The sequence below is a fragment of the Ctenocephalides felis genome, unplaced genomic scaffold (genome assembly GCF_003426905.1).
Source record: "Ctenocephalides felis isolate EL2017-DRISC unplaced genomic scaffold, ASM342690v1 CF-g0.4_SCAFFOLD_03571, whole genome shotgun sequence".
In the NCBI taxonomy this organism is placed as follows: domain Eukaryota; kingdom Metazoa; phylum Arthropoda; class Insecta; order Siphonaptera; family Pulicidae; genus Ctenocephalides; species Ctenocephalides felis.
The window spans coordinates 8,181,068-8,192,127 of NW_020539725.1; the positions used below are offsets into that span (position 1 = coordinate 8,181,068).

The 11,060-nt window shown below is 31.8% G+C and overlaps 2 protein-coding genes across 2 annotated transcripts in view; one reads left to right on the forward strand and one right to left on the reverse strand.

Annotated features, from left to right (window-relative positions):
• Nucleotides 1-470: 470 nt before the first annotated feature.
• LOC113385549 (baculoviral IAP repeat-containing protein 6-like) lies at nt 471-8,764 on the reverse strand (the record flags this gene model as incomplete). Its single annotated transcript, XM_026623401.1, has 7 exons — nt 471-978; nt 6,201-6,524; nt 6,893-7,132; nt 7,210-7,445; nt 7,803-7,944; nt 8,277-8,418; nt 8,574-8,764. Coding segments are annotated over 7 exons (1,575 nt in total), but the record flags the coding sequence as incomplete, so codon positions are not given.
• A 1,444-nt stretch (nt 8,765-10,208) lies between these two features.
• The window catches only part of LOC113385550 (baculoviral IAP repeat-containing protein 6-like), a 24,461-nt gene continuing 23,609 nt past the window's right edge, over nt 10,209-11,060 (forward strand). Inside the window, exon 1 of the mRNA XM_026623402.1 lies at nt 10,209-10,624. Within this exon, the coding sequence (XP_026479187.1) occupies nt 10,209-10,624 (416 nt within the window). The remainder of the gene's footprint in view (nt 10,625-11,060) is intronic.

Sequence of the window (11,060 nt, forward strand, 5' to 3'; positions counted from 1 at the left end):
TTAAATAACTTTTTATTGCCGATATCCACTGTGCGTCGTATTGCCTGATGTTAAGATAAAAGAAAAAATAGTAAAGCATCAGACACCCATCATGACGTGAGATTAAAAAATCGCGCGAATAGCAATACTTACAAACCGCGCATAAACTAAATTTTTGCTGTTAATATACCGTTAATATATATGTTTTAATCATTACCATAGAAATAAATGGTTTCATCAAAGAAACAAAAACATAATTTGTAAAAACGACTTCAAACTTTTTATATATTATTATTGAGGTTATAATTTTTAATAAAATCCCATGTCATTAAAATGTTATAATCATTTCATTTCATTCTTTACATATTATGTATTCATATATATAACGTCACATTATTTGATTTTATTTTTTACATATTTATGAAGGACTTAAAAAAATACTACTTAGTAATAATTACATTAAATAATACATTTTATTTGAATCTCTACTGAATATAAATAAATGATACAACCAATTGTTTATAAACATATGGTGATTACTTCTCATGAAACTGTACAAATGATAATCTAAATTAACAATTCTATTCTGAGAAACTAAATGCTCTTTGGCTAACACCTGTTATTTTGGATCCATTCATATATAAAACCATTAATAAATATAGTTTCATTAACACTTCTATGATAAACTCAAATCAAGCTCTAGTCACATAGAACATCTGATACAATTTTTTCCATTTCAACATCTGTATCTGTTGCTTCAGTTGTTAGTACGTCTTGCACAAGGTCAGGCTGAGCGGACAAAGATGAATGGTATGCAACACCAGATGTCCAAGGGTCTGTTTGCTGATTTGGATTTAATGTATTTAGTAACTGTCGAAGTTGAGGTGCTGTTGGAGTTGTTGGCGATGTGTCAGCACTGAATGGCGGCTGGTCTAATTCGCACATTCCTTCGGGCACAGGAAGTTTAGACAATTCCTCTCTTAGTAACTTATAATAGCGCTGAAAAATTGAACAAAAATTAATCAAATGTTGTTTTAGTTTACCAAACTAAAATCATTATTAGACCTTTATATAATGAATAACTTTGTTGTTTAGAGAATTGAATAAAATGAACAGTTTGTGGTCACAAATATTAATTAAAAATATCTAATATCTAATTGCAATAGTATCTAGTATATATGACAAATATATGATGATAAAAATCATGAGGTATATGGATTTAATTTCTTGCATTATAAGCAAACACTAAAAAGAAAATAACCATGATTTTAGAATTTCAATAAGTGAAAGAATAAAATATGAAGACTTTCTAATATTTCATTTTAAACTATGAATATATATTTTTTTAAATCAATACTAAAGCGTGTTGGCAAGCTCCATCAACAGTTTGCGTATTAAATCAGAATTGTAAAATAATGGAATACTAAAAAGTCTACTAAAAAAAAATTCTTCAAAATAGGGGCAATTGTGGTATATTTTCTAATTTTATTATATATATATATATATATATATATATATATATATATATAATATATATATGCGCATAGAGAGAGATACTTTATTCAAATTCAAGATGTACAATTTAAGTCCATACAATTATTATTTTTATCACAATATTATAATATAACTAAAATAATATAAATTATATTTATGAACAACTCTAGGATTAACCTAATTGATAAGATGTTTTTTAAAGACAGCGTTGAAACTATTCCTGCTTTTACTCTTCCACTCATTGGGAAGTTTGTTGTAGATCTCGACACCTAGCTTGTTCCTTTGCGAGGATTTCAGCTTCAGTTTTGGATGTACAACAGCATTCCTGTTCCGCGTGTCATGGACGTCACTCCTCAGGACATGGTTTGTTCTGTCTGCATGGAGGGCAATCGCCTGCTGGTAACAGTTAGTATTCTAAATTTAGTAAACAAGGGTCTGCCTTACAGCCTTCTTCTGTAAGTCCATTATCTTGGAGGTAGGCATCTAGTGTCCCCATACCAATATTCCATATGAGAACACAGAGTGAAACATGGCAAAGTAAGCCTCTCTGGCGCATTCCTCATTTATAATGTATCTTACTCTTCTGATGGCATATATTGATTTTGAGAGCTTAGTGCATATCGAATCTATGTGCTTCGCCCAGGTTAGCAGACTGTGTATAGTGAGACCCAAATATTTATTTTTCCCTCCATGCAGCTCCTTATGTCTCCTACTCGAAGTAAGTTAATATGGACTGTTTTTCTATTGTTCAGTACAATTTTGTTGGCTAAAAACCAATTTTCAACTTGCTTGTGAGCATACTGAATTTTTTCGTTCATATTTGCGATGTTCTCGTCCGCAACCGCCAATGATGTATTATCTGCAAGCTGCGTTATATGGCAGCTGATGTTCGGTGATAGATCATTCACAAATATGATAAAAAGAAGTGGCCCAAGAATACTCCCTTGGGCAACCCTTGCGTTTCACTTCGTTTATTGTTCCATTCCACAAACTGATACCTGTTACTTAGGTATGATTGCATAAATTAAAGGGCTACGCCTCTAAATCCATAATATTCTAATTTCCTGAAAAATATATCCAAAAGCTTTGCTGAGATCGCAAAATAGTGCACCACAGTGTTTATGATCTTCCAGTGTGAATTTGATATAAAGTTCAAAAAGTCTGGCACAGCATCCATTGTGTTAATTTTCTTTTTAAATCCAAATTGAGTTTTTACAAAATATTTATTAACATCGTAAAAACTTGTAATTCTCAATGCTAACAGCATTTCTGTAATTTTCGAAAATATTGGCAGTATGACTATCGGTTTGTAGTTTGCTGCTGATTGACGATTTCCTGATTTATATAATGGTACTACTCTTGCCAGCTTCAAATCCTCTGGAATGAGGAAAAAATATCATGTGCACAACGGTCCAGCATTGTACTGTGCGACAGATTTTACCATTTTTATATTAATGCCAAAAGCATCAAACGACGTTTTATTTTTCAAGCGTTTAATCATTGTATTAATGTCCTCTGGGGTAGTTGGATTTAAAAATATACTTTGGCCCTTCACAAATACCTTTGTCAAATAGACGTTCGCTGCAATTTCTGGCTGGGGCAGATTTTTTACTACATTTATGGCTACATTTTTGAAAAAAATATATAGTCTTCAATACTGGGTGCCTCATGACTTATGTTACCTGTAAAATTTTCACCAGTTTATTATGATCCAAATTGTGATATTTTGTTATCAGAATGTATGATGTCTTTTATATTCGTTTGTTTTTTTTCATACTCCATCTTTTGGATGTATTGCTTTTTCAGATTTTCATAAAAAGCTTTATAATCAGCCCTTTTTATTTGTTTAAATGCGTCATATGTTAAGTCGGCCATTTTCTTCAATTTCAGGACTTCTAGAGACTGCGCTGGTTTCCATTTTTGTTTGATCGATACTCGTTTATATATATAAGACTGCAAGGGAATGCATTTCAAGCTATCTTCTCAAATATAACTAAAAAGTTATCGAAATAGTTACCGAAAGTTTCCAGTCTACTTGGCCAATTTGATTAACAAAGTTGTCCATGTAGAGACCACCGATCTTTCTTACAGTGCGGAATGTACTTTCATTAGGGTCAACTCTCAAACGAATAAGCAGAGCTTCATGATCCGAGATCGCCGCTGGAAAGGTATCTACTGAAAAATTAATTTTATCGACGTTTGTAAATGCGTTATCAATGAAAGTTCCTGAAGTAAGACTAATATGAGTGGGTTTCATTAAGTAATGCTGTAGCCCAAACATAGACATTAAATTGATCAACGCATTTGTTCCATTTGATTTTTCAATAAGGTTAACATTAAAATCGCCGCATAGGATGATGTTTGTTTTTAAGTCAAAATTATCATATATAATCAGTAAAGTCTCCTCAACTTTCTGCAAGAATGTGTCAAGAGTCGCATTGGGTCTCAGTCTCACATCGATATTACAACCGTTTTTCATTGTTTTATATGGCATGCGGCCATTTCGCACGTCAGCTCATCGGAATGTGATGTTATGTAATTTAACTCCAAACATTCTATCTCTTTCCGGCAGTAAATAACACCTCCCTACGTGCATATTTTGACTAGCCGAAAATCACGTATGCTATACAGGTCGATTTGGTCGTTGCCAAGCCAATGCTCACAACATAGACAAATAATGTTTATTTTATTGTCATGGACGACCATTGTTAATGCCTCTGTTTTATTGGATAAACATTGAATACTCAAGAACATTATGTTGATCCAGTTTGACAATTTTTCTTTGCTTTTTCTCCCAGATTGAATAAAAAACGGTCCACAAAGACTCTTTTTGGCCAAACATCCGAAGATTTTATTTTTTCCAATTCGCTCTCCGCAATGGAGACCTTGAAAGAGGCATAATGTTTCGGGATGTTTTGATGCCATTTCTCACATTCAATATTTTTGAAGTTTTTTTCATTTAAGTAATATTCCGTCGATGTTTCCGGTGCCAGGCGAAACATGCAGGAAGTCTTTCCTCACTACTCCCGCGAGAGTAGTGGTCACATTTGTTCCTTCGATAGCTTTGTTCTTACGCTTCGGCGACTTCTTTTTCTGGGCCAAAGTCCAATTTCCATCGTCATTTGCTTTAATTGATTGTTCAGCTTGGGTCGATTTAGTAGGTAATTTCGTGTTGGCAACCGCATCTCGGAATGTTTCAGTTCTACGCTTGTCTAATTCCTTCGAAGCAGTAGCTACTGCGACACTCACCTGTTCCTTTAAGACCTTATTAGCATTGGCACTGTTTTATTGGTAGATTTATATTTAGGCTTCTTGGGTGCTGCTTTCTCAGTATTACTATCAATACTGGTTGAAGCTGACTAAACCTCTTTTTTCTTTTCATTTGGCTTTAATAATTGAAGCATCTTAATTTTTTCTTTAAGCTGCTGAATTATGTATTCCTTGTCTTTTATTATTGTCATCTAATCATCTATTGTCGTATTTTTGCCGATGATTGTTTGCTTTAAGTTGTTTATAGTATTTTTGTCACTTGACACTTCACTGCTCACGTCACAGCACTGTATCAAAATTCCAATAATGAATTTGAAACCTTTTCTTGTTGCACAACTCACATGGTAAATTTTGCCACAGTTCTTACAAACACCGAACTTGCAGATGGTTTTGTTTCGCAGCAGTTGTAGGATTTTTTGAAATCCGATTCCCGAGATAGGTAATTGTGTCAGAGACACGGTTCAACGGTTGACGAACGTGCGATATATATATATATATATATATATATATATATATATATATATATATATAAATATATATAGATATATATGTATATATATATATATATATATATATATATATATATATATATATATATAGGGCCGGTTCTTTTTTTCTAGCGCTCCCCCCCCCCCCATTAATTTTAACTGTTTTAAGAGTTTATTTATATTGTTTTTAGTAGTAATTTATGTCCAAAAGCTTCACTTTAACAAGTATATTGGCAAAGTTAACCCCTTAACTTACAATTTAGTAAAAGTATTTATTAAAGTTGTTCAAGCTGGCGCGGCGTTTGTGACTATTTTCCCTTATAGTGTACGGTTTATCACAAAAATAAAAATAATTTTGTGTTTTATAGTTTCGTATGATTAAATATTTTGCAATACTTGCGTTTACCATACCGGGCCATGCCCGAAAAGCGTAATTTTTGCCTCTGGCCCTAATATCGTACGCGGGCTATGCCCGTAATATTCACTTTTGGCCTAGTAATCGCTCGCGGGCTCTGCTCGTCATTTTAAGTTAAGGGGTATCAAATTATATTTGTATGATTTGAGTTGGTCCAAGTAGGTTTTTTCTTGTTTTCTTTTTCTGCTGCATAATATTAAAAATGCTATGAACATTTACATATTTCAGTTATTTTTAAAATCTCAGAATATCTAATGTATATAATCAAATAAAAAACTTAGTTGTTCGTAACCATTCAATTCATTGCAATGCAATTTATCAATAATTCTGTCCTTTAAGTAATAAATCAATCATGAATCAATCAAGTAATAAATCAGGCTTATATTATGAATCTGATAAACCTGTTCACCATATAGTAATTTTTACATAATTCTATGCTGATTTGTTATATCACAACATGGCGCTATTTGGAAAATTGTTCAGTGGCAATGTATAGTTGTATAATTTTCATACGTAAGTAAGTAAGGGTAGGAGATTCAAAATAAACTACATACCTTTAGTGTGACTGCATTTAATGAAGCCACTCTTCCCGTTCTCCTTTCAGTACTTTGAGATTCTAATTCTGATATCCACCCTTCAACCTGAATTGCTATTTCATGCCTTTTCATCCAAAAGTGTGTTTGAATAACATCTTTAAAACATGCACAAGGTTGCCTTAATTGCTCAAGCATTGCCCATCGAACACAAGCTTGGTATATGTTGGCATTATATTCACGAGAACTATTTGCGCCGCTAGGGGTACCGCGGCACCTCTCATAACCTGGTTCATTGAAGTATGGTTCCGGAACAAGGATTAAAGATTGTATTGATACTAGTACCTGAAAATAAAAATGCAGTCAAATTTTAATCAATTCAATATTAAATACAAACAGAAAACAAAAATATTAATCTTAAATTGCTTTAATGAATGTCAAATGATCAATATGTCGCAAATTCAACAAAAAGAACTTATTACAACAAACTTATCATAACAAATGATTATTAAAAAAAATGTATACTCACTCCTAATATATTTAAAGAGTTTGATTATTTTTGTATTTCTATTTTGAAACATTAATAATCTTTTTTAATATATTTTGAACATTAGTATAAAAAAAAGGTAGGAGAAATGCAAATCTTAGCTTTATTATATATTAGGTTGCATCACTAAATGTATTCATGCTGTGTACATATCAATACAAATTACCTGTAAGAAACTTGATGTTTGTGAATTCCATTTTTCTTCAGGTCTCCCATGCCATGTGTTGAGCACAGACAGACAGACTTTTCCATCGTTATAAAGATTGGGATTAAAACGAACACTTTGTCTACCGGTCGTTTCTAAATGCACATGCATAGGACTAGCAGGATAATCCGGTGGGAAAAAGACATCAAATTCGAAACAGCCATTGGCATATGGAGTCTCAGCTGGTCCAGTTATTAAAACCTAGAATAATTACATACTGAATACTCTATTTTACCTTTAATTTGATGAAATATTATGAAATTAGTTATTTTATTCACTTTCATAACATCTAAACGATCAGTATCACAGCGAACAAAAACAGAACTACTATAAGATAATGGTAAACTTGTTGACAAAGTAACTGCTTCTTGAGCCAAACGTTTAACTCTCCCAGGATGACAACATCTGAAGCCCATAGCTCGAACACTATTTTCATAATGATAGGGGACTGTAAATCGAAAACCAGTTCCGCCAGACATTGATCCAGTATTTTCCACCATCATTTCGTAAGTATCTGTGAATCATAAATCATTAAATCACATATTTATTAAGTTGTTAGCATATTTTAAATAATAAAATACTCAAATTTTTATGGGATAAATAACAGTAATATTTTAGAATAGTTTAGTTAATATAAAGTCTACAACAAATATTTTGTTAAATTTATGTAGAATCTTATGGATTTCAAATATATTATGCCATTAGAATGTCATTCATATCATATCAAATAAGATACAGTTTTGCATAAAAAATTACTGACATTTAATATGTATATATGTATGTATATATATATATATATATATATATATATATATAATATAATCTATATATATATATATATAAACTACAAATATATGTAAAATATAGTTACCAAATTGCAATTTCTTCATAACTTGCAAATATCTCTCTTCTAAGGATAATGTAATTGTCTTTTCTATGGAAATTCCAGATATACTTTCTGAATTTGCTATATTATCACTTTGACCTTCAGCTTTCAATCGTTGAATTGCAGTCTAAATTATAAAAAAATAATTTGAAATAAATATCATATAAACGTTAAAAATTTCCTAAGTGAAAATTGCAAAAATCGAAAATATTATCATTTCTTTAAATGAATATTAATATTTTTAATGAATGTAGGAATGTGTTTATGTTTGAAGTCGCTAACAAATTCAAGCTTACATACAAATATGTAAAATTAAAAAATTACAACTTGAATATGAAAATTGATTAAGAAGTGCATTGTACCAGACTAAAAGTTTTATGTAACTGAAGTTTTACCAATTTGCATAAAGTCATAATCAATGTGACAAAGCAACAAGTAAGTATTTATAATAAAACAAACCTCTACTAATAAAGCCGTTTCTTGTATTTCTGGTATGAGAGTTGCTAAGCCTTCGTCATCTTCATCTTCTTCATCAAGCTGAGTATGCAATTTTGAATGGCTTTTTTGATTTGGAATTTTACCTGTTGCTCTACTATTAGATCTGAAATAAGAATTAAGATATATCAAAAATTTATTTTTACTATACCAGATAAATTATTTATTTCTGATTGATAATTATATTCTTAGAACTTGTGAAGTAAAATAGTAAGAATAATAACATAAACTTGTGAAAGTTAATAATATTGTATCACTTACTTAAGTCTCATAGCATATGTGTCAACACATTGTTTCATAGTGCTTAGCAAACAGGAAATTGGTGTAGTATCCTCAGTGTTTAAAGTTGGTATTAGAAGCATTGCTAATTGATTACTTTGAGCAAACGCTCTAAGTAATTGTAATACTGCTAAGTACAAAGGAACATGACGGGCCATATCCAAAACTGAAATATTACAATATGTTCAATTTATTTTGCAAAATAGTAATAATAACATTAACACCCATCCTGGTGAAAAATGTTAATTCTGTACAGATGTTTTAAAATTTGTTTGTGCGTTTGATTCAGTGTTTCAGGAGCTGCATGATACAAATTTATTGGCATCAAATGTAAATAAAGATTTAGTCAAGAAAGTAATTAAACTACACCCTGCATCCACCCAATTAACAAAAATTAATGTAAATGAGATACAGTTGTATGTATGTTAATTAATGGAAATCTCTTATTAAAATTAAAATAATTGCTTATGCTGATATAGTCTGGAATTATAGACTTCCTATGTCTTGTAAAGAGGCTTATTGTACTTTTATTTTTCTGACAAAACAAACCCTAACGATGTGCACCAGTTATGGAAGAGTGCATTGTATATTCTTTTTATCAATAGCCTCATTCAAAGTATGAGCCTTATGTAGAAGTATAATATCGTCTGCATATGCATAATTTTGACTTCCAGATCTAGCTCGGTTTTGTAACTTGCAGGTATATATATTTGAATAATAGCGGACTAAGAACGGATCCTTGAGGTAGTCCTTCTTTCATTTTACGTGGTCCAAATTGTAATTGTACACCTAAATTGATTCTGCGGTTCTGAAGGTTGAACCTACAATTAGATGCCTCGGGCTACTTATTGAGGACAAATTAAAGTGGAAACCACACATTGATTACTAGTCTCTAAATGTGAAGAAGCACTGAATATTCTCAGGTTTCTTAATCACATAAATTATGGTGCTGATATCAAGATTCTCTTAGAATATATAAGCAATTAATACTATCTAAGTTGGATTATGGTAGTTCATATATGGCGACGCATCCAAAAGTGTACTTAGCAAACTAGACATAATTCAAAACAAAGCTTTGAGTCTTTTTTTGGGGTCATGCGTTCCACGCCTATCAATGCGTTATATGTTGAAGCTAACATATATCCTTTAACACTTGAGAAGGAGGTTATTGGCTTCAAACTTTATCATAGATAGAATGAAATTTAACAACGTAGTATTAAAGAATGTGAATCAGATCAATAATGAACTGAACATCCCATACTGGAGAAATAGGAAGAGGCCTATACTAATAACTGCGTATCGTGAAGTGGTAGAAAAATGTAATCTCTTACAAACTTGGACTGCAACCTCAAGATTTCATTTCAAATACGATGTTACTTCTTCTAATTTGAAAAATATAATTCAAATCGATTTCGCCAATGCGCACTATAGCGGAGATACCAATAAATGTAGGATGGAGGTCGAAGGAAGTATACATGAAACATTTGAAGACTATGATAGATTTTATACAGATGGTTCGAAGAATTCAGATGGTGTTGGTGCGTGTTTTACCATCAGGGGACAAATTCCTTCACAAAATATAAACTAGATAAAGATGCGTCGATATATACAGCGGAAATGTATGCTATTAATAGGTGCGTAAAGTATATTGATGAACATAATGTGAAGAAATCGGTAATAATCAGCGATAGCAGGTCTGCTCTTGAGGGCATGTTGTCGTTGGGAAAGGACCCGTCATTATTAACGATAGATACTCTAAATGACATACATGCGATATTATCAAAAAATTGGGAGTTACGCATTGTATGGGTAAGAAGTCATATTGGGATAGCTGGCAACGAAGCGGCGGATAACGGCGCCAAAGATGCAATAAATACAGGGACTGTTGCTGCGGATGGAATATCTTATAGAGACATAAAAAGATTTAACAGAGCAAACATACGGAACATTTGGCAATTGGATTTTCAGTTATCTATTAGAATTAAAGGTAAATTTTATGGTATGATACAAGGAAAAATTCCAGTCAAACCATGGTATGACGGATTTAAGGAGTGTCGGCCGTTTTACACAACATTGTGTAGATTAAGACTAAATCATTCTTACGCTCCGTTCTGCCTAAGCAGAATTGGGATCGATATCGATCCTAGTTGCTACTGCTTGGGCGAAGCGACTAGGGCGGATGCAGAGCACATCATCATGGAGTGTAAACGTTGGGAAAAGGGCAGACAAAAACTATGGGAGGAAATAATTAAACAAAAATCTCCCTTCCAATTAATTTTATAACAGTGATGACAGATACAAGATTATATGGAGCTCTTTATATTTACATCAAATGTAATAATATAAATTATAAATGCAATATACATAAAACAATGATATATATGTAAGAGATAGCGTAGATATTATGTAATTTCGTATATGGCTATGTACAGTTTATAAGCCAATAAAATAATAAAAAAAAAAAAAAAT